This window comes from Kogia breviceps, chromosome 3 (assembly GCF_026419965.1).
Source record: "Kogia breviceps isolate mKogBre1 chromosome 3, mKogBre1 haplotype 1, whole genome shotgun sequence".
NCBI classification, from domain to species: domain Eukaryota; kingdom Metazoa; phylum Chordata; class Mammalia; order Artiodactyla; family Physeteridae; genus Kogia; species Kogia breviceps.
Window position 1 is genome coordinate 37,677,635 of NC_081312.1, and position 25,006 is coordinate 37,702,640.

At 38.0% G+C, this 25,006-nt stretch overlaps 1 protein-coding gene across 8 annotated transcripts in view; it reads right to left on the reverse strand.

The window, feature by feature from the left end:
- SYNE2 (spectrin repeat containing nuclear envelope protein 2) overlaps positions 1-25,006 on the reverse strand; it is a 324,338-nt gene that overhangs the window by 186,527 nt on the left and 112,805 nt on the right. For all 8 annotated transcript variants that reach the window (XM_067028349.1, XM_067028348.1, XM_067028354.1 and 5 more), the window contains exons 17-30: positions 23,318-23,482; positions 22,315-22,464; positions 20,413-20,586; positions 17,708-17,866; positions 17,234-17,407; positions 14,264-14,398; positions 12,423-12,581; positions 9,050-9,261; positions 8,813-8,903; positions 7,864-7,982; positions 7,200-7,326; positions 5,566-5,723; positions 4,381-4,528; positions 3,095-3,705 (exon numbers count right to left, since the gene is read on the reverse strand). In XM_067028349.1, coding sequence (XP_066884450.1) covers positions 3,095-3,705; positions 4,381-4,528; positions 5,566-5,723; positions 7,200-7,326; positions 7,864-7,982; positions 8,813-8,903; positions 9,050-9,261; positions 12,423-12,581; positions 14,264-14,398; positions 17,234-17,407; positions 17,708-17,866; positions 20,413-20,586; positions 22,315-22,464; positions 23,318-23,482 — 2,582 coding nt within the window. The remainder of the gene's footprint in view (positions 1-3,094; positions 3,706-4,380; positions 4,529-5,565; positions 5,724-7,199; positions 7,327-7,863; positions 7,983-8,812; positions 8,904-9,049; positions 9,262-12,422; positions 12,582-14,263; positions 14,399-17,233; positions 17,408-17,707; positions 17,867-20,412; positions 20,587-22,314; positions 22,465-23,317; positions 23,483-25,006) is intronic.

Consider the following 25,006-nt stretch of genomic DNA (forward strand, 5'->3'; position numbering starts at 1 on the left):
CGGTAACATTTCTCAGTGATGAACACACTTGTAAAGGGTGTGTATATGCATATAAGAGAAAAGAGAGGAAGAGCATGTGTGTACACGTGTGGGGAAGACAGTATGATATGGAGAGAAGACGAGACGGCTGGTAGAACACTGCAAGCTCCTCAGGCAGGGCAGAAGGGGCAAGAAGAAAGGGAAATACAAGGAAATCTTGCGTTTCTACCCTGTGTACAAAAAGCTCCTCCATACCGAAGAAGAGTCATTTGAACTAAGGGTTTTAACCTGCAAATTAATCCTGGTAGGATTAACTCTATTCACCTAGGTCTAACCTGCTTTTAACAGATACTCACTTTCTCTACTTCCTCTCTTCCAATTCTCTCTTGAGTCCACTCTCATAAGGCTCTCACTGCCTCCACTTCTCCAAGACTGCTCGTCAAGATCCCCAGTAACCTCCACATTGCTAATCCATGTCCCAATCTGCATCTTCACCTTCCTTCAATAGTCGGCAGCATGTGACAAAGGTGATCACTTCTCCTCATTGAAAGGCCTTCTCACTTGACCCCCAGGAGGCTCCTGATTTTCCTCCTATGATACTGGCCACTCCTCAGTATCTTTGACTGGTTCCCTGTCATCTCCCTGACCTCTTAACATGGAGTGCCCTGGAGTACACAGCATGGCAATCTTATCCATCTCATGGCTTTAAACAGCATTCTAAAATGTTGATGACTCTCAGATGTATAGCCTACCTCGCCCAGACCTCTCTCCTGACATCTGATGCCACCTGTTTTTAACAGTCTTATTGATAGTGCTACTTGAACATCCAATAAATATTTTGAACCCATTGTGTCTAAAACTGAGCACGCCTGATCTTTCATTCAATGCCTGATAAACTTGTCTTCATCAACCCAGTTAACGGTAACTCCAATCTTCCTTTTATACCCCATGTCCAATGTGTCAACAAACCTTGTAGACTCTACTTTCAAAAAACATACAGAATCTTAATATTTTTTGCCACCTCACCACTGTTCCATGCCACCATCATTCCTCACCTGGATTACTGCTATAGATCAAACTAGACTTCCTGAGTCTTCCCTTGACTCTTACAGCCTATTCTCAATATGCCAGCCTGTTACAATGAAAACCAAATCATTTCCCTCTGCTCAGAAGCCTCCAATGACTTCCCATGTCACTCAACAAAGAAACCAAAGTCAACACATGGCCCACAGGTCCCTACAGGAGCTAAGCTCCGTCCTGCCTGTGACCCCTGTGACCCCCTCCCTGCTAACCTGCTCACCTCCTCGCCTCTCCTCAAACATGCCAGGCCCAGTCCCACGTCTGCCCTTTGCACCTATAGCCCCTCAGCCTGGGAGGCTCTTCCTCCAGGTTGTCACTTGGCTTGTCGCTCATCCCACCTGGCTCACGCGTCACCTTCTCTGTAAAACTGTGCCTGCTGACCCTGTGTGAATTGTATCCACCTCGGTCTCTACTTACTCTGTCTACCTGGTCTTTATCACCATCAAACATACTGCACATCTTCCTCGTCCCACTAGATAATAAGCTCTACCAAGGGCAAGAATTTTTGTCTGTTTTGTTAACTACTGTATCCCCAGGACCTAAAACAGTGCCTGGCTTATTCTATTAATAACTCGATTAAAAATTAAAGCTGGGCTTCCTTGGTGGCGCAGTGGTTGAGAGTCCGCCTGCCGATGCAGGGGACACGGGTTTGTGCCCCGGTCCGGGAGGATCCCACATGCCGCGGAGCGGCTGGGCCCGTGAGCCATGGCCGCTGAGCCTGCGCGTCCAGAGCCTGTGCTCCGCAACGGGAGGGGCCACAACAGTGAGAGGCCCGCGTACCGCAAAAGATAAAAAATAAAAAAAATTAAAAATTAAAGCAATTTACTATCTATCAAAGTATAGTTTTCATTTATAAATTAATAAGTTAATTTATTACTAGTTATTTATAAATCTATAATAAATGCAATAACAATCAAATTAATAACTAAACCAGTTCCACACCTCATGAAGAACTGGAGCGCTGTTGAAATGGAAGTCTCATTGAGATGGAGGGCTCAGGGAAATTTCAGAGGGAAGAGCTTAATCAGCTAAACAGCCTCAGGAGAGCATTGAGCCTGAGGGATTAGAAGCGGGCAGAAGAAGAGATGGAAAGTGGGCGAGATTTAGAAGGGGGAGGGGGGCTCACAAAAGTGACTCTTTTGCTAACTCCTGCTAACATTTTCATTTTCAGGACCTGGAGGCTGACGCTGAACGCCAGAATGACAATAGCAGCACTTGTAGAGATGGCTGCGAACCTCAGGTAACCCCAGTTCTGCTGAGTCTCCAGAATCAACACTAACCTCAGCCTACCTCTTTTTAAAAAATTTATTTATTTTTAATTTATTTTATTTTAACATCTTTATTGGAGTATAATTTCTTTACAATGCTGTGTTAGTTTCTGCTTTACAACAAACTGAATCAGTTATACGTATACATATGTTCCCATATCCCCTCCCTCTTGCGTCTCCCTCCCTCCCACCTCCCTATCCCACCCCTCTAGGTGGTCACAAAGCACCAAGCTGATCTCCCTGTGCTATGGGGCTGCTTCCCACTAGCTAGCTATTTTACGTTTGGTAGTGTTAAACTCAGCCCTCATCTAATCCTGCTGGGAGGAGGGGAGAGAACCAAATAACAAAGGAAGAAGTAGGGAGGAGGCGTGGTATGTGCACCTTCCACCACTTGCTCTCTATTATCAAATGTGTAGAGTTTCCCAGGTTTTCCCCCATCAGGAGAACTCCATAGTAAATAAACATCAGCAAAGAGACTTTGAAGCAACTCATGGACTTCACACATATCTTATTGGACTCTTCCTCTGTCCATAAGAATGAAAACTTTAAAGGAAAAAATTATATAACACTTTGTAAAGGCACAATCTCAACAAAAAGAAAGCTTGTTTGAAAAAGCCTACAAAAAAGAATGCTGAACCCTGAATAGAGGGGGATGGGACAGAAGTAGAAAGACACAGGAAGCATTTGTTTCACCTAACAGATATTTGGGGAAAGGAAAAAAGGGAAAATCGTCATCTTGCATGGAAATGGACGAAAACGATACCTACCGTTGTTTTACAGCTGGAACGGTCGGATCTTTCAGGCCTATTTTGCTGATTTGATTCTGTACATCTTGAATATTTTTCAGGAGTTCATTATTTTTGAAAATACAAGTCTCTAATAATTCATCTTCTTCCATGAGTTCCTCCTGTCTGCCAGAGCCATGAGTCTCAGATAAGCTTCTGGACAAAGCATTCAAAAGTTTTTCACAGGAGTTGTTTTCACCCCATTCAGCATCTTTAATGCTTATACCGAGCACCTTCAAACGTTCGTCCAAATGCCTGGCCTTGTCTTTCATCTGATGAATTCTTCCCTCTTTATTTTCGACCATCAAAGTATTTCCTGGTACCACCTGTGAACCTGAGGCTGAAAGGTCTATAAGAAGCTCACCAGAGAGCTCAGCTGCTCTCAGAGAAGCCAAAAAATCTTCCAGAGCTTTGAGGGCATCTTTACTCCTCTGGACTCTGTGGTTCATTTCTTCGAGTTGTGTTCTGTGTTTCATGATAATATTCTGTGCTGCATGCAGGTCAAGCGGGTGTAACTCCTTTAATGCAAAGTTGCCTGACTGTTCCAAATGATTACATATTTCCATCTGTCTTACTATGGAATCTTGGATATTCTAAAATAAAGGTAAGAAAAGCTGTAAGACTGAGGCAGAAGAAAGAAAAATTGCACAGCAGAAACTAACCTCAAATTATGTCACTAGATTTGATCTAGACAACTGTTTCTCAGTCTAGCCAAGGCTGACAGTTTTGACAGAAGGAACACTTTAATTGCAAATGATCAGATGGCCCAGCTGTTTCATTATCTGATACCCTTCCTGATATTTAAATCCCCAAAAGAAAAAAGGTATATAAATCTATTGATTCAATGAAAATAATTACAGGTTGAACTATTGAGACATCTGTTTATAATTTGAAAAATAAAAAAATATTTTTAAGATGAGATTTGGAATAAGTAAACTGTAGAATATGACAATTTCAGCCCCTTAGTCTAGTACAGAGAGAAAATTAGGATTTCAGTCCTTGGAGAAGGCATTCATAAGCAAGCCTTCATTTTTAATTCAAAGAAAATACATCATTATTTACTCCATGGTACCTGTTGATACCTCCAAATTGGCAAGGAATTAAAGAGTTGAGAAATAAATAACAAGTCTAAATCATTGAAGATTTTTCTGCCATGGCTTATATTTGAAATAAATACTATGGATGTATAATTTTAAAAATGCATAATCATGTATAAATCTCTGAAGAACTGTTTATTCTATAAATACACTGTGAGAATTTATATTTACCCTCAGGTTTCGATAAATGTCATCAGCATCAGTGAGATTAAATTCTTGAACGGCCATTTCACAGAGGAGCAGGTCTGAGTCACAGAGAAGGAGCAACTCCTTCTCCACAGGTAACACAATATGCAGCGCAGTCTCCAAAGACTCCATTCTGGGTGAAAAATAAATCAGACGTGAGGGGAAAACACAGCAGAAAGATATCTTATAAAACATTTAATAGTAATGCCATTATTTAACCAAGAACAGAAAATAATTATTCAATAAAAATACATACAATGATATGTATAGATAATCACATTAAAACCCAAACCCGGGCTTCCCTGGTGGCACAGTGGTTGAGAGTCCGCCTGCCGATGCAGGGGACACGGGTTCGTGCCCCGGTCCGGGAAGATCCCACATGCCGCGGAGCGGCTGGGCCCGTGAGCCATGGCCGCTGAGCCTGCGCGTCCGGAGCCTGTGCTCCGTAAAGGGAGAGGTCACAACAGTGAGAGGCCCGCGTACCGCAAAAAACAAAAAACAAACAAAAAAAACACCCAAACCCAGTGATCCACAATGGCAAAGAATGAGTTATTTGCTATATCCAAGTACTCTCGATAATTTAACTGATACTGTGCTAAATGGAAAACTGTTGTAAAGCATACTAAGCCTTTCTCTCTCTTTTGAAATATAAAATACTAAATGTAATTGAACCTTGCCCTGATGACAAAGAAATTCATTATGTATACGAATTATTTTATTAGTGGAAATATACTAGTTCAAAGTCTAGGCCAATAATAAGTTGAAATATGTGACCCTGGATAAATAACATATAGACTCTGAGCCTCAGTTTCCTCCTATGTAAACTGGGGAGATGTGCTGGGGGTACACATCCTATGTAAAGGGATAACAATAGCACTCTCAAATCAAGGCCCAGAGAAGGTACCTGACGTGGCTAAATTTAGGCTCAAGGGGAGATAGTGGGAAGAGCATGGCCTTTGGAACTCAACAGACTTGAAGTTCCACTTAAGTCTCTGGCCAGTAGTGTGGCTTGGTTATGTGATTTAACCTCCCCCAGCAGCAGTTTCCTCATCAGCTTCTCTTATGGTTGTTGTGACAACTAAATAAAATAACATACTTGGTATAATATTAGCCTCTCTTAAAATTTAGTAAATTTAGTAAACCCATGGTTAATAGATCCCAGAATTATACCTGGTATTAAGAGTCATCTGAAGCTCTCTTTCCTTCTCCTTTAATTTATCTCTTGCCTTAACTAGAAAAGGCTTCCTAATGTCACTTTCCAGCTGTTCTAACTTCAATGAAGTGACTTCAAACTCTTTCCAGCAAGCATCAGTTTCATTTTTTAAGACCTGGATGAAACATGTAAATTAATTTTTCAATCAATGGGTTAACAGGCACAATTATTCTCTTCTTACAAAATGAGACATTTACAATTGTGGGCACAAACACAAAGTTTCACATGAAAATACATTTCAAAGGATATTTTACAAGTAAACTACGCTTCAGAGAGCAATGCTATTAACTGTGCTCTCGGAGAATCCACTGAATGAAATCAAGGGAATCAGCAACATGGCTTTCAAAGGAATCCAAATGCCCTTCCCTGAAGTTAGATACACAGAATACAATTCAGAAAGATACACAGAGATATAAGAACATATTCTACTAGATATTGTATTTTCTCTAGTCTTTTTTTTCTCCTTAAACTAAAATTGCAATGAACCGAAATCATTTCTATCAAATGAGAAGTGAGTAAAATTAATTTATGATTTATAGTTAAACATCTAAAATTCTATACTATTCCAACTCCTTATCTTGGTTCTTTTTTTAAAAAAAGGCATTGCTATAGAATCTGAGTGCTCATCAGTATAATTTGTTCTTCACTTTCCCCAAGGATTCGTTTAGTTTTTCTAGCCAACTTATTATTCAGTCACAGGAGCAGGGTCTCGAGACAGCTTCTTAAATGTGATGAAAATGTGCTACATCCATTACTTGAACAACAGAGATTTTAACACATGAATTTTGCTTATTCAGATGGAAAATAGAGAAGAGCCATTTGGTAGAGTATGACTCAGGAACTGGCATCATGAAAGGAAGATAACTAGAAAATATGAGAGCGCATTGTAGGAAGCACCCATGACCTTTTCTCCACCAGATGGGCTTTCTGTAAGGATTCACTCTAATGCACATCCAAGCATACGAGGGTGTTGCACTGCAATGCACAGATTATCATCAAAATAAGGAAGATACTTATTTTGAGAACTTAACGATTGGTGTGCCCATCACTAGATTGTTTTTTCTGCAGCTCCTGAGTCAAATGCAGTACTCCCTCTGACGGCTCTCCACAAGATCATCCATCGCGTACAGAGAAAACTCCCTCCACGACCTCCCCCTTTCTTATTACCCAACATCAGACGAATAATGTGACAATTTGGTTAAGATGATAGATGACTGAAACAAAAATTCAGAGTCGCTGGTTTTTCACATATCGTTAATTTTGGAGCAAACCAGAAGCTGTGTTGGCTGAAATCGCCTTCAAACACATTGTTTCAACCAATTCATCTGAAGCCTTCATCCCCATCCCAAAGACAATCTAAACTTCTGAAAGCCACAATATATAGAATATCAAATTAGAGCATGAGCAATAAATTAGCACCCCGAACAAACTCCTTCCTGGGTTTGGGTGTCTTTCTGAAATCCGGTGACAGAGAGTTCTTCAGAAGCATCTAGCATATGAGACTGCAACAAAAATGGTGACGTCTATACTTATGGCGGTATTCTTTTCTAATAAAAGATAAAACTCCTCTAGTAATCTTTTCAGTATTTACCTGTAGATCTGTCAGTTTATCCTGTAGACAAACACTACTCCTTTCCTTGTCACTAGAGAAATCAGAAATAATCCTGACAATGCTGTTTTGCAGGTGTAGTTCAAGATTGTCTCTGTGTGTATCATACCTGGAAAAAAATTAAATGCAATATTACTTAATTTAAAAAATAAGACTAAAAAAAATTTTTTTTAATTACTGTCAATTGTCCATGAGGAAATCCCAGAGAATTTCTGCTTAAGTTACTGGATCACATGCAAAAATTATGACTAAAGGAAAACAAAAACTTACTTATTAAAGTATAACACTTGCACTGATGAAAGATTTTTGCTGGATTTTCTAGTTGTTTAAAAGAGTTTACCCTCCTTAACATATACACAATACTATACATAAAATAGATAACCAGCAAGGACCAGCAAGTATAGCACAGAGAACTATACTCAGTATTTTGTAATAATCTATAAGGGAATAGAATCTGAAAAAGGATACATACATACAAACATACATCATATATATACATATATATGTGTGTGTGTACGTATAACTGAATCACTTTGCTGTACACCTGAAACTAACACAACACCTGAAACTAACACAACTAACACTAACACAACACTGTAAATCAACTGTATGTCAATAAAAATAATTTTTTTAAAAAAGAGTTCACCTCTCTAGTAAACTATTTATAGATGCACTGTGATCCTTTTCATATTTCTCCATAACGCTTTCCTCCTGTTGAGGCTTTAACTTGGACTCCAGGCTAAAATCCTTAATCGATTCCATTGCCTAAGCAAATATGCAAAATAGTAAACATATTATATTCAATATACTTAATTGGCTGGAAAAGATAAACATTTTGTGATACAAAGGGATATCACTGATGCTTTATACCCCAAACCAGGAGATAATACAATTTATTTAAAGTTTCTCAGCTCAGAGAAAGGTCTTTCCATAGGACAGAGGAGATTTTTTAGACTGATTCTCACCTTCTAATTGGTATGTCAGCAGGATAAAGGAGTTCTCCCAGCCCCTAAGTGCTGTTTCTGCCTGTGACCACATAGCCATGGTCCAAGGCAGACAGAAGCCTAGCATGCAGGAGCAGACCTCTGAAAAAAAATACACCTTGTTCCTTCCCTACCCCTTCTGATAGGCAGTCGGGGCTGTGATATACAGCAAATCCCCACTTTCCTAGAATTTAAGAATTTAGAAAATCCAATTCCCAAGGAAATTAAAAGACATTATAATGAGAAAAAGACAAATGACAAATGAACTAGTTCATCTCAATGACACTGAAGCATCTGTGCAGTTTAAACTCAGCCTCTTGTGCTCTCAACAGTAACATGCAGACAGCGTGTCTTCATAATGGTTCAAAACGGTCTCTTTTGGAAAGAATTGTTGGTATCCTCAGAGGAAGATTAAGTTATGCTTGCCATAGCTTTGGTTTGTTGTATTCTAATTCTGTGAAAAGCAATCTTCCTTATATTATTTAAGTGGGAATTCTCTGCTGATGGAAACAATCAGATAATTAAATGCAACACTCAGTGAGAAGTGGATTATTGTACACCTGGCTTTTTTCATTGGGTTTACTTCTAAAATACATTATCCAAATTTAACACCTTTCCAGCTGATGGCTGATTGTCTGATTTTGCGGATGGCACCTTGCTGAGGGCGTTCCTTCCTCCATTCTCAGATGTGTCTGCGGTACCCCTAGGAAGGAATCAAAATTGAGTATTAAAATACAGGGAGAAAAACAAAGCCTAAAAGAGAATGAATAATACTCAGTGTCATTTGATTTCGAGAGAGGGTTTATCTCATTTCTCCCTGACATGCAGCTATTCTCACGAGGCACTAACTTGTTTTTCGACGTGCCTCCCACCGTGGATTGCAGTGTCATATGAATCTCGGAAGCACATTTCCGAAGCCTTTCTATCTTCTGCTCATAATCTTTGAGTGCTCTCCTCACTTCTTGTTGACTCTTCTGTGAAGTCAGCTCTTCACACAGCTCCCGCAGGACAGCCATGTGGTGATCAAGCTGGTACAGGCTGCCTTCCTCCGAAAAGCAGGCCTGATTGAGGAAATAAAGCAGGAAATGTGTTTCAAATGAGTTTACATGATTAGTCCATGAGGATTAGAAACTAACAGACGTGTGTGACTTTAACAACACTTTCAATTGATACAGCCACTATGGAGAACAGTATGAAGGTTCCTTAAAAAACTACAAATAGAGCTACCATACGACCCAGCAATCCCACTACTGGGCATATACCCAGAGAAAACCATAATTCAAAAAGAGTCATGTACCACAATGTTCATTGCAGCACTATTTACAATAGCCAGGACATGGAAGCAACCTAAGTGTCCATCGACAGATGAATGGATAAAGAAGATGTGGCACATATATATATATACAATGGAATATTACTCAGCCATAAAAGGAAACAAAATTGAGTTATTTGTAGTGAGGTGGATGGACCTAGAGTCTGTCATACAGAGTGAAGTAAGTCAGAAAGAGAGAAACAAATACCATATGCTAACATATATATATGGAAACTAAAAAAAAAAAAAAAAAAAAAGGTTCTGAAAAACCTAGGGGCAGGACAGGAATAAAGATCCAGATGTAGAGAATGGACTTGAGGACACAGGGAGGGGGAAGGGTAAGCTGAGATGAAGTGAGAGAGTGGCATGGACATATATGTACTACCAAATGTAAAACCAATAGCTAGTGGGAAGCAGCTGCATAGCACTGAGAGATCAGTTCAGTGCTTTGTGACTACCTAGAGGGGTGGGATAGGGAGGGAGGGAGATGCAAGAGGGAGGAGATATGGGGATATATGTATATGTATAGCTGATTCACTTTGTTATAAAGCAGAAACTAACATACCATTGCAAAGCAATTATACTCCAATAAAGATGTTTTTTTTAAAAAAGAAAAAAACAAAAAAACAAAAACAAAAAACTCCCCAACACTTTCTTTTATAAGCCCGTCCACTGTGTGCCTGGTGTGGGAATGGGCACTAGAAACAAAGACGAGCAGTCGGCCCTAAAGGGATTCGCCGCAGCCCAGTGATGTAGTGAAGGAAACCAGAACACGTCAACCCAACTTATGCCTCTTTGATGTGAAAATTATTTTTTTTAATTGGAGTATGGCTGATTTACGATGTTGTGTTAGTTTCTGCTGTAGAGCCAAGTGATTTAGTTAAACATGTATATACATTCTTTTTCATATTCTTTTCCATTATGGTTTAGGATGTGAAAACAATTTTGAACTGAAGGCAATTAAGAAGCAGTAAACACAGAGGGAATTCCGTGGCAGTCCAGTGGTTAGGACTTGGCGCTTTCACTGATGGGGCCCAGGTTCAATCCCTGGTCAGGGAACTAAGATCCCGCAAGCCACGCAGCATGGCCAAAAAAAAAGAAAAATGAAACAGAAAAGGTTTCCCCTTTTCTGCCTAAAGGGAAGAAATAAAGTTTCTTTTACTGGAGACAGAGTTCTATCCGCCCAGAGATGGGACCAAAAGAATCTGCAAAAACACCCTGTACCCTAACCCTTATCTTCCTAGTTCCTTCTTCACCTTTTTACTATCCCTAGCCCAAACTCCTTTGTCTTGTCAATTCTTCACAAATGTATTGTTTCTTTGTCTAAAAGGTATAAAAGATTCCTGCTCTGGTCACTTCTTTGGGCCATCCTGCTCTTGTGAAGGCTCCCATGTGCATATAAAATTCAATAAAATGTATACGCTTTTCTGCTGTTAATCTGTCTTTGTCAGTTCAATTTCCAGACCCAGCCAGGGATCTTAAAGGGTAGAGGAAAATTTGTTCCTCCCCAACAGTAGTCACATAAATAATGAGCATACCACATGACAAGTGCTATGACAGGGCCACTACCTGCCTTAAGGAGTCAGAGAAAGCCTCCTTCACATGGAGGAGCCATCTGAGCTAGAGGTGGAAAGAACACGTATGAGTCCTTCCAAGTGAAAGGGGAGAGAGGTCATGCTTATAGTAGAAGGAGCAGCCGAGAGAAGAAAAGCTCCAGAAGTTCCGAAAGGACATGGCTGGAGGGGTGATGAAGGCGTGTCCTGGGGCCAAACGTGAAGGGCCTTGTGTGGCCTTCTGAGGAGTTTGGAGATGTCCCGGGAGTAATGGTGAACCAGTGACATAAGATTTGTGGTTCAAAGGGATCACTCTGGTGATGGGGCTGGAAGACAGTGCAAACACCATCATACTGAGAAAATGACCCCAGGTTAAGGGAAGTGGCAACACTGGTGGAAAGGAAGGAAAAGAAGCAGCTCTTTTGAAGATGGGAGCTGGCAACCGACTACACTAAGGCTGAGTGAGAAGGAAAGGGGAAGGGGGGAGGGAGTTCTGAGATGGCAATGTTTTTCATAACCAGGATACAGAAGAGGAAGAAAAGTTCAAGAGGAAATATTATTGGTTGGTTCTGGACATGCTTAAGTGGAGTTCTCTGGGGAACACTGGTGATATCTACTTCTTGGTTAGAAACACAACCTGGGGCTCAGGGGAGAGGACTAGGCTGGAGATAATGATAGGTGCTATCATTGTAGAGAGGGCAGTTAAAACGCCCAAGTGCATACAAGTACCTGGAGCAAGCATGAAATTAGCCAAAAACTGACACCTCAAAACTAAGACATCGGGGTAACACAATAAAAAAGGAAAATTAGTGAAGGGCACTAAAAAGAAGGCCTCCCCCCAAAATAATAAAATAAGAAAAAGCAAGAGAGATTTGTATCGAGAGAGCCACAGCAGTAGAAAGTTTAAAAGAAATGAAAAGAGGGGTCAGGACTGTCAAATATGCAGAAGAAATCAAACAGGATGAGGACCAAAAAAAGACCATTAGATTTGCCCCGGTTGGTTTATATCCTGATTTGGTATCTTTCACAAAAGCCGTGTTTCTGAGGACACCGTGTCCTTACAAAAGTAACTATGGGAACTTCAATAGTGGGTGACATCTTGTAACCAGAGTCTCAGGACAGGGGCCACTGAGATATATAAAGAAGAAATATTATCTCAATTCTGAATTTTTCTCACTTCCAAAAAACAAGAAGCACGGGCTCTAGTTAGAGCTTGGACTGCAGAAGGGATGATCCCCAGGGGACAGAAGGGCTGAAGTAATTTTCAGAACAGATTTAACCCTAGCCAAGGGCATACTAAACCATTTAAGATAAACCCCACAATGATAACAAAATGTGAAAGGGAACAGGTTTTTACCTCATGTTCCTTGATGAGACCCTTGGTCCTTCCTCTGCGAATTAATTTCTTCTCTTTATTTATTTGTTTTTCGAGTTTTGCAATATTGTCACTAAGTTTTTCTTTTTCAATGTCTATTGTTAGTTGTTGAACATACAAAGACATTTCATGATGAAGCGACTGCCAAGAAAAAAAAAAAAAAAACACCAAAGGCACAGATTAACCATAATAGGATATACTGAAAAGATTTCCATTAGAAACACAAAAATATTTGTTGTAACAAAGGATAGAAATAGAGCTTATGTGAAATTCTGATTCATCCATGTATCTTTGGGGAGGATGTTTTAAAATATACCAGAAACATATTTTTTTTTCTTTCTAATAACTAAAAATGTGTTTTAGCTATGAAAGACAGTTAGAATTAAAAAACAAGCTCCAGACTGGGAGAAAATATTACAAAACACGTATCTGAGCCTATGGAGAAATATAAAGTAACTACAATGTGTATCCTGAATGGGATTCCAGAACAGATGTAAAAGGACATTAGGGGAAAACTGTGGAAATATGAATAAAGTATAAACTTCAGTTAATAATCTATCAATATTAGTCCTTTAATTGTGACAAAGGTACCATATTAATGTAAGATGTTAATAACAGGGGAAATTGGTCATGGGTATATTGGAACTCTCTGTATTACCTTTGTAATAATTTTATAAATCTAAAATTGTTCTAAAAGTTTATCTTAAAATGTGTTTTAGGGCTTCCTTGGTGGCGCAGTGGTTGGGAATCGGCCTGCCAATGCAGGGGACAAGGGTTCAAGCCCTGGTCCGGGAGGATCCCACATGCCGCGGAGCAACTAAGCCTGTGGCCACAACTACTGAGCCCGTGTGCCACAACTACTGAAGCCCACGCACCTGGAACCTGTGCTCCGCAACAAGAGAAGCCATGACAATGAGAAGCCCGTGCACCACAATGAAGACCCAACACGGCCAAAAATAAAAAAACAAACAAATAAACAAATTTTTTTAAAAGGTGCTTTAAGAAGGCCTTTAACAGTAGATATTCAATTATATTACCTTATTTTCTCTCTCTCCATATATTCACACACACACATGCACACACTTAATACAAAGTACCATTTACTAAACACAATCTCTGTGGTAGGTGCTTTATATAAATCCTTGCAAGGATCCTGCCAAGTAGGTGGAATTATTCCCATCTTATCACTGAAGCTCCCAGTAGTTAAGCAACTTGCCCGAGGTCGTAGCTGCTGGATCCAGGTCTGTCAGCCACCAAAGCCTATACCTATTTTCTATGAAACTCTATATGTTTATACGTGTCAATAAGTTGTCTTAGTCAGGATCCAACCAGGAAACCAGAAAACATTAAATATTTAACTCAGAGGGAATTAAATGCAGGGAATCGATTATAAGAGATGAAAGCCAAAGAGGGGACGGTAAGGTAATCCGGAGATTAGCATCGGCAGAAAGCTGCTACCACCCTAGGCTGGAGGCTTCAGCGGAACCCAGGCAGAAGGGTCACCCATCAGAAGCTGGATCCATGGAACCTGCAGCCAGGGGGAGACACAGCTGCCAGAGGCACTGTGTAAGAGAGAAAGGGAAAGAAAGCCGCTGGACTCTCCCTTTTCCACCTTCCAATCACCCTTTAATCTCCAAACACTGCTGTCATTGGATGAACACAGACAGAAGCCAGCTGATCCCGGGCCTGAGAACCACAGCCCACGGTGATCAGCCCTCCGTTATACGGGGCAGACAAGGGACCACCAAAGATGACTCTGATGACAAACAGGTCCAGGGTCAGATCTATAAGCATAAGCTCCAGACACATATGCACGTTCTTACCTCCCACTTGGCACAGATATCTCTACTCTTTTCTTCCAAAGACAGCTTTACATCCTCAGTTACATTATTTTTCAATTCTTCAACAGCTTTCAAATACTTGGCCAGACTGTTAGTATTACAAATTATTAGTGCTTCCTAAAAATAAAACCACAAACAAGAACATGAAAGCCTTATTCTACTGCCACATCCTCAAAGCTAATTTAACAGGTAGAATTTGAGTCTTTAACATGTAGAACCAGGAAAGGACTCCATGAAGACTATTTGAAGATTTAGGGGAGACTTCTCTTGGTAGATTGAGGTTGATCTCCCTTTTGTATCCCTTGAATTCTTTTGAAAAGAATTGCAAAATAGTCATTATTCAAATGTAGTTACACATTTGAGGCCAGGATAAAGACTTCCTTAAGATATTCAACATGGTTTTTGGTACCCCTTTGATAAATATTTAAAAGGCTTACTGAAAGGCTTATTATGAGCCACTGGCAAAGTATCCTCTAAAATTCTTAAGTATTGAGCAGACGACCATACTTCATAAGTAATACAATATTAAGAGTATACCAGCTTGTATTAGAGATCAGTGTTGCAATAAGACACACTTTATAGTAGGGTTAAGATAGCAAATATTTAATATTGTGCATAAGCATTTTATACTGCAAGGAGGCAACATCCCCTTATCACGGACTTCAAAGTTTTGCCCAGGGCCAACCATAATTGCAGTCCCATCCCAGGGAAGGAGCAGCAAGGAGATGGGGATGGGGTCTGCCTTCCCAGGAATGTGGATCATCTCTTACTTCACACTTACCTACTCTTATAGAATATTACCTGGCAATACTCCCTAAGAACAGAAACCTGGCTTAGGTAACTATCAAGTGACAGAACAAAAATAGTCTGGGGTCTGTGAAAGGGCAGAAAACCTATGAGACAAGAAGATGAAAGTAATTCTGTGGGAGAAGGCAATTAAGCAGGGTGGGAAATCATTCATATACTTATTACATATTTATTATGGGTCTCCTGCACAAAAAGTACAACCTGAGCCCCCAGGAACCTCCTCCAAAGCCTCTGTGAGGATTGCTAGATTTACGGCCAGGGAAGACATACTAGCTCTGTGTGCAGGAAGGGGGTTCCTACCACCCATGTGTCCCAGGAGTCCCAGGGGGTCTCAGGGCAATACCTGACTGGGCAGGGATTCTGCTTCTGCCGTGAAAATGGATCTACTTCACTAAATGCCAGAGACAAAAGGGTGGAAATCCCTGGCCTCCGATTCCAAAAGGAAGATGGTCAGGGAGAGGAAAATGGTGAAAAAACGGACACTAACTCCTCTCTCTGGTAGAGGAGGGGCCTGCGGCCTCTGCTTTTTCTTTTTCTTCCCTCTTTCCTCAGCTGACCATGTCTGTCCTTTTGAAATTCAGCCTAGTGGTTACTTAAAAGAACAACTGACTCTTTTAAGTTTAGTTCAGCACTCTCAGCATATGGGAGTAAAAGAGGGGAAAAAAGACAGTGGGAATTGGTCAAAGCTGGTGGCTGGCAAGGTGCAAGCAGCGTAAGATGGCTGTGGGAAAAGCAATGCTGAAATACCTGATATTAGGGTCCAATACGGTTAACAGTCCAGAAGGCCAGAAGAGGGCTGAGCCCAGACAAGAGGAGACCACAAGGAGAATGAAGAGGCTCCTGTAGGAGCTCATTTTCCTGAAAAAACTGTGTGCAGTAGTGCTGGCAATATTGATTTACTTCATCTTTTGTTTTTAATTGAAGTATAGTTAATTTACTATTCTGTGTTAGTTTCAAGTGTACAGCAAAGTAATATACATATATATATATATTCTTTTTCAGATTCTTTTCCATTATAGGTTATTACAATATATTGAGTAGAATTCCCTGTGCTATACAATAGGACCTTGTTCATTATCTATTTTATATATACTTAATGTGTATATGTTAATCCCAAATTCCTAATTTATCTCCCCCCCCCCATACCCCACCACTATCCCCTTTGGTAACCATAGTTTGTTGTCTATGTCTGTTAGTCTATTACTGTTCTGGATTTACTTCATCTTTATCTCCCTCAAAATGCCTAGCTCATTTTAAATGTTCAATAAACTTGTTAAATGCTGAATAAATGAATGAAGGAAAGAACACATATTTCTCTACCTGTCCAACCTCCAAGGGTAGAGACCTTGTTTTACTCTTATTTCATATCCCCAAGTACCTCCAATGTTAGTTAATAGTGAGTCTGCTTTGGACACATCTTTTTTTTTTTTTAAGTATAATTGATTTACAATATTATATCAATTTCAGGTGTACAACATGATGATTTGATGCTTTCATGGATTACACTCCATTTAAAGTTATAAAATAATAGCTATATTTTCCATGCTGTACAATATATCCTTGGAGCTTACTTATTTTATACACAGTAGTTTGTACCTCTTGATTTCGATACATCTTTAGCTGCCTATCAGACCATGAAAAGTCAACCTAAAACTGTCTCCATACAAAACACTATTGGATCTTTAACTGCTGATAAGCATATGTTCATAAGCAGCTTTTACCAAAGCATTTTAATAATAAAGGTTTTATTTTACATTTGAGGAATTTTAACCACTCAAAGTTTCTTCACATACCTTATTTTGATGTATTAGCAGCTGGACAGGACTAGCATTATGATGTCCATTTTATTTGATTAAAAAAGCCAGAGAAATTAGATTCTTGCTCAATGTCATAGAAGTCAGCCATGCTTTTTACACTATACCACTGAGTTCATTCATACAGTAAAATGTGAATTTTTAAAAAAATCTTCATTTGAATGTTTATTTTTAAGAGTTTCTGGGGAACAATGTATAAAACTTGGAAATTTTTTAAAGTTACAATAACTTTGTTATAATTACAGTGATGGAAACATCTTGATTTCAAATGAGGTGGGTTTATATCTACTAATGATAAATGTCCTACATTTGATGGTTGAAAGAGCCGCACCTTGTATTTTGAAATTAGTCCTCTCTGGCTCTCTCCTTGGCCAAGTAATTGTTCAGCCCTTGTAATGTATGATTCAAGTTCCTTCTGTGAGTCTTCCACCTTCAGCCTGACATCCAGGTCTGGGGAAACATCAGTTGAGTTCTTCAACACTGCTACTAATTTTACCATATTGATCTGTGATGACAAAAAATTCTCAACTTAACACTTAGCCCAACTTCTTAGAAAACTCATAAGTTAAGAAATATTTTCTTTGAGTAGCAGCTCATATTTTCCCACTAGAATAAGAACATCCTATTTATTATATTGATATTTTCCAACATGCTCTAAATAATAAAGAAATAAAATATAAGGCAAAATTAATATTTTACAAAACATTTCCAAACTACAAGGCAATCCCCCCCTCTTCCCTGCCCTCTCACTGACCACTCAGTTTTAAAGACTAAATTCTCTAAATAGGGAATATTAAAGAGAGACCTGGACTTTCTCTTTAGCTTCCTGAATCTTTGCCTGAAGTCCAGCTGTGATCACATGCTGAAGAGACTCCTGGCTTGAAACAGTTTGCACATCCATTTGTAAAGTGTCTTCAGTTCTAGACATAAGCTCTTCATACATAGAGCCTTTGGCAATAAGATGCTATTAAAACAAATTAAAGTGAGATCACAATAAATATTCTGGTTATGTTAAACATTAACCCTAACAATCTCATCAGGAAATCATAAAAAGTTAACTATTAATCCAAACTGAGGCAAATTTATAGTCTAAAAAATGTTATTTTAAACATTCATTTTGAAATTTTATATTAATATAATCAGATTCTGAGCAACAGTCTTTTATAGATTTTTTTTATATACTAAGCACTTCAATAAAATAAAGACTAGAAGAAATACAATGCCAATAGAGAGAAAATAAGTTGAGGGAGTAGTAATAAACCTTAAAAAGAAATTGTAAGTCTAATCAGTCAGAAGGGAGTTCAATAAATGTTATTGGAGAAAATGGTTATGGAAAACAACTTTTTAGAACCATGCTTTATACAACATATCAAAAATAAATTTCAGATGAATTAGAAAATTATACATAAAATATGAAGCTAGAAAAGAAGAAATTATCCATGAAAATGGATCTTTTTAGGCATAAGGGCCTTTTTAGGCATAAGAGACAGAAATGACTAAATAAATACAAAAATTTTCTATGTGAAATAAAATAAACAACTTAAAAGTCAACAACTTGGTAAAAATATTTGCCACACAAATGAAAATGGGTCATGATTCAGAGAGCTTATAAATTCAGTAAGAAAAATACTAAGATCCCCAAAATAATTCAGAAAATACAAAAACATAATTCACAGAAACAAATGGCTAATGAATATATGAAAGTTCAATCTTACATGTAATCAAATAAGTACAAATTAAAATAATGAGTTACCACTTTTCAGTTATCAAATTAACAAAAAAAATTTTAATTACAACTCAGGTGGCACGGGTATGATAAAATAGAAATTATATTGTGTGATATCAACTATGTAAATGTTGATCTTATTTATCTTAGAGCAGTGGAAGTATGGTGATTTTTATTTTCCTCTTTATACTTTTTTTTTTTTTTTTGCGGTACGCGGGCCTCTCACTATTGTGGCCTCTCCCTTTGTGGAGCACAGGCTCCGGACGCGCCGGTTCAGCGGCCATGGCTCACGGGCCCAGCCGCTCCGCGGCATGTGGGATCTTCCCGGACCGGGGCACGAACCTGCGTCCCCTGCATTGGCAGGCGGATTCTCAACCACTGCACCACCAGGGAAGTCCTCCTCTTTATACTTTTATACATTATTTAAATGTTCTAAAGTTAGCACGTTCATTTGTAACTTCAAATTTTTCTATTTTGAATCATAAAACAAACCTCCTGTAAAAAACTCAAAGAATGGAGAGGTATACAGCACATAAAGAAAAAGTTCCTCTTCTTCCCCATCCCTCCCTTAACTGTCATTTAATCAATCATTCACACATTCATTTTAAAAATATTTACTTTATATCTACTAGGTACCAGGAAATGTACTAAGAGCTGGGCATAATGCAGGATCAAGATACACAGAGTTAGCTATTTGTATATGATTTAGATATTTTTCTATAGATATAAATGCATAAAGTTTAAAAAAGCAACTGTTTTTAAAAATACTAAAAGGATCACATCACTCATACTGTTCAGCAACTTGCATTTCTTACTTTACAATATATCTTGATCCAACAAAGATCTACTTAATTTCTTCTTAATGGAAGTATATTCCAGCTTGTTTGTGTTTTCACTGTTTATAACAGGGATCATTATAGCTTTGAAATATTTTTTAAATATTGAATTTCTCATTTCTTACCCATTTATTTCACTAAAATAAATTCCAGATACAGCAAATAAATAAATACAAAAATAAAATTAGAAAAGCACTGGCAGATGGCACAGGTAAGTTTATATAATATTTTCAAAGCAATAGAAAGTATTACTCTTATAAACAATGAAAACACAAAATTCTACATATACACCTTTCAGAAACATAGATTTAAAAGAATTACACAAATGTTCCCAAGAACTTTCCATCTGGCTGTAACTTATGACATGCTCTATAAATTCTATAAATTTTATAGCTGAGCTGGAACTCAGTAAAACCTCAACTGTAACTTCTTTCCAGGGAGAACTGAGCAATATTAAAATACACCGTTGCCTCATTGCTTTTCAATGAGTCCACTGCCTGAGAATAAAGACAGAACAGAGTTTTAACAACATTCAGCCCCTGCCTGAATCAGGGAAGGAAGGGAAAGCTTAATATGGGGTTGATCTTTCAAAGCATAGGTTGTATAATCTCTTACATTCACACTGCACTGAGCTATAGGAGACTGAACTCATTTACTCATCTCATTGCCCTCTGATACAAGAGAATATTTTAATCTCCATCCTGTAGCTGGGAAAGTTAGTTCAAGAATTTAAAATCCTAAGGTATTATTAGTCTTCAAATCTATCCTCTGTCTTCAAGCAAAATCACAGCAAACGATCCAGGGTTGAGATTCCACGCCATTTTTTTAAAACCCCAACAAAGAAAATTCTAACAATAGTCCTATTACTGTTTCCTTTAAAAGTTTTTATATTAATACATAAACCTACAACCATAAAAGCTGTCTTTTTAATACTTTTTCCACTCATACCTGCAAAGATTCTTCCACTGAGGTATCTACGTCACCTTGCCGTCTCAGAAGATCCAAAATAGATGTGGTTTCCGCCTCCCAGATTTCCACTTGTCCAATCAGTTTTTCAACCTCTTCAGCCACTTGCAGTGTCCCTGTAAATTCTTCATTTTCTTTTTCATGTTCTTCCCCAGCCTACAACATTCAAAATTATCACTATGAAAATGGTAACATTTACATTATAATTTTCAATTTTAAAAAGTTATATCCCTATAGCGAATTAATTGAACAATGAAAATCTCAAAAATAATGGCTGTTTTTTAAACTCAATGTTTTAATATTATCTTTATAAAGTTTAGTTAAAATGCATACTAAACTATCATGCCAAAACAAATTAAAAAATAAAAACAAGTGCTAAGTCAACATATTTTAATGATTTAAGATCTACTTTTTAGACAATAACAGTATTTTATGATAGCATATATAGCTTTATTAATTTTTATCAGAGTATAGTTGCTTTACAATGTTGTGTTAGTTTCTGCTGTACAGCAAAATGAATCAGTTATACATATACATATATCCCCTCTTCTTTGGATTTCCTTCCCATTTAGGTCACCACAGTGCATTAAGTGTAGAGTTTCTTGTGCTATACAGTATGTTCTCATTAGTTATCTAAGCATATATCACTTTAAAAATTAAAAGATTTGTTCACAAAAATTTTCTTAAGGATGATATCATCCCTATCAGTTAGTTACTATTATCTCCATTTTACAGATAAGAAGACTAGAGCTTAGAAAATTAGGGTATTGACTCTATAAACGCATTTCTAAAACTTGTATACAATTTAATTAAATACAGCTATTAGCAATAGTAGTTGTAAAACATCAGAATCAAATTTCAACAAAATTAAGCCTCTTCCCATTAATAATCTCTCAATATCCTACAGGTTGATATGCTACCGTTTTACATGACAAACATATTCTAAAAGTTGTTTTTAATCAGATCATATTTTAAATGTATGAGAAAAATATTCTATATTCTTCTATTCTAAAAGCATACTGCACAAATTCAGATTTTTCAAGATCTTCTATGATTATGTCTTTTCACAGTGGGAAAACATGGGCACTCCATCATGGCAACTGGCCAAAGCCAGTTAAAAACTACTTTTTTTAAAACTATATAAGTTACTATTCTGAAGGAGGCACACTTCCAAAATCATAGGTGTTACACCTTCCATGTGTATGATTTTTTTGTTGTCGTTTCTTTTCCATATTCTTATTTATAATCTAAAGTCATCCTCTGGGGGCTTCCCTGGTGGCGCAGTGGTTGAGAGTCCGCCTGCCGATGCAGGGGATACGGGTTCGTGCCCCGATCCGGGAAGATCCCACATGCCGCGGAGCGGCTGGGCCCGTGAGCCATGGCCGCTGAGCCTGCGCGTCCGGAGCCTGTGCTCCTCAACGGGAGAGGCCACAGCAGTGAGAGGCCCGCGTACCACAAAAAAAAAAAAAAAAAAGTCATCCTCTGAATTACCCAACAAAGCAAGAAATAAAAGATTTTATTTCCCTCCATTTTACAGAAAGGAAGCAAGACACAGGCCAGGGGCTAGCCTAAAGCTGGACAATTTCTGAATACTAGTCAGAAGCAATCTGAAGAAAATATCAAGTCCATTTCCACAGCTCAGAAGTCATGACTGCTTCTGCGTGTCTGCGAACTCCCCAGTGAGTGAGACACGCAGGGCTTTAACACTGTAGACCACTGCGTGAGAGAACCACTTAGGCATTTTATTGGAAAATGACCATACTTTAAATGTTATCTAATGATCCCATTTACTACTGATTCAACAATATGGTTTTTTCAAAAGAAAAACAGCGATGTTAAATTATTTCTATATACAAATGAAATACATAAAGTATGACTATTTACCATAATATTCTGACTGTGATTTTCAGGAAGGTCTATTGACATATCTATTGAAAAATCAGTAGTTAGGCTCTCTTCTTTAGATAGTTGAATATTTCCAGAATTGTCAAGAAAGGGCTCATCTTGCTTTTTTATAAGGGGCAGGTTCATTTCCTATAAAAAATTAATGTCATGAAATATAATGTTTATATTTTTATGCTAAGATATATGATTAAAAACAATAAATGAACATAATATAGTCAATATATTTTTCGGATTTATCAGTAACAATGTTATAAAATTTCCCATACAACACCTCAGTCTCAAATTGTTACGAATAAGAAATAGAATAATTTAATAATTCAAGTTCAAAAATTGTTTATTAAAGGTATGCTTCTATGAAGCCCTATACTAAACTTAAAGATAAACAAAGCTTAGTGTATGTTCTCAAGGACCTGAAATCTAGTAGGCAAAAATGCTTAACGTTATTCTTTAATGGTAAATGAATTTCAACTAGAAATCTGTATGCTGTATATCCACGCAAAAACCTGTACATGAATGGTTATATCAGCATTATTCATAATAGTCAAAAAAGTGGAAAGAAGCCAAATGTTCATCAACTGATCAATGAATAAATAAAATGTGGCATATCCATACAATGGATTATTATTTGCCAATAAAAAGGAATGAAGTGCTGATACGTTACAAAATGAATGAACTTTGAAAACATTACACTAAGTGAAAAAAGCCAGAAACAAAAGACTACGTATTATATGACTCCATTTATGTGAAATATCCAGAATAGGGAAATCTTTAGAGCTGGGGACATTGGGAGAAAATGAAGAGTGACTGGTAATGGGTACAAGTTTCTTTATGAGGTGATGAAAATGTTCTAAAATTGATCATGGTGATGGCTGCACAACTCTAAATATTTCAAGTGAAAACCACTGAGTTATGCAGATTAAATGAGTGAATTGTATGTATGGAAATTATACCTCAATGAAGCTGTTACCCAAAAAAAACTTACAAGCTGAGTTTTTGTAATAAACTTTCTCCATCTTTTATTCAGCCTCCTCAGTTCTTTAGAAACAGATGATCCAACTTCATCAGTGCTGACTTGAATTAAGAAATTTCCCACTTCATTTAAAGTAGTATGTTCTAGATTCCACTGGGACAGTGTCTCAAAGGGAACCTACAAAACATATAAGCAATGTAATATTTTAATGACATACTATTTGTCTTTTCATTATTTATACTAGATCTTCACCAAGGTTGACTGTAAAGCAAAAGTGAGTGTGAGGGGGCTTCCCTGGTGGTACGGTGGTTAACAATCTGCCTTCCAGATGGGTCCCTGCCAGGGGACATGAGTTCGAGTCCTGGTCTGGGAAGATCCCACATGCCGCGAAGCAACTAAGTCCGTGCGCCACAACTACTGAGCCCGCACATCACAACTACTGAAGCCTGCACGCCTAGAGCCTGTGCTCCACAACGAGAAGGCACCGCACTGAGAAGCCGGTACACCACAACGAAGAGTAGCCCCTGCTTGCCACAACTAGAGAAAGCCCGCGTGCAGCAACGAAGACCCAATGCAGCTAAAAATAAAATAAAATAGATAAGTTTAAAAAAAAAAAAGTGAGCGTGAGGTTTTTGCAGAGACTTTGACTCTCCCTGTTGGAGCGCTTCATCCCTGATCACTAACTGGCAGGCGTTGGCTACCTGTTATCACTCTTGGTCCTGGACTTTCAGGAAGCATCTGATCTTCTATCTTTCTAAGTGGCTGATGAGCTTACAGCAAAGGTTCTCAAACTTTTTCAGTTCATGGCCCCCTTAATGTCTCAGTAATTTTTTCATGGATTCCCTAGGCTAGAAGAATTATCTAACATTTCTCATTGTTAAGTAGTCAGGTCCAAACAACTTAGTGGTAATTTGTGTGGTGTCCAGCAGACAGATGTTGCTTTGTCTCCTTCAAATTTTAAATTACTTTGAGAGTTCTTTTTGGCAACTCAGGTCACCTCAGCACAGAGTTTGGAAATTCTAAGGTTTAAAGTGTTATTTCCTCAGAGAAACGTGAATTTTAATAAAAGAACTTTAAAGACAGAAGAGCTATTGAAAGCCAAAGATGTGAAATTCTGGTATCAACAGAGGTGACAGGAAGAAATAATGATTCACTCAAATATTCTTTCTGCATTCATATACTTATCAGAAACTTTACTTTCATATGAACAGCCTGTTTTCTGTTAAGTAACTTTAGCTTCTATTTGGAAAATGTTTAATCTGAGAGGCTGTCTACATTTATTTACAACAGAGGAAAACAAATGAAAGAAAGAAAAACGACCTCAGAGAATAATCATAAAACAGGTTATTACATAAATAGCAAATAAAAACAATAGTGAATTACTCCGAAATTTCTTCTATACTTCTCCACACAAGTAAGCTATTTTGTTTTTCCTCCTCCAGAAAGAAAGGTTTTAGAACTGAAAGGTATGCACCCAAATGGAAAAAAAAAACTTTCTAAAACATTCATTTATTTTAAATGTATCTATAAGCTATCTACTACTCCACATCTTTTATTTCCCTTCCAAGGAACTTAGCAATATATCTTCCAAAAGCTATACTGTGTTTGTAAATTATACCCCAATAAAGCTGTGTGTGTGCGTGCATACACGCGCACGTGTGTAAAAACTATGACAAAGAGAAAAATTCCTTTTAGCAATTA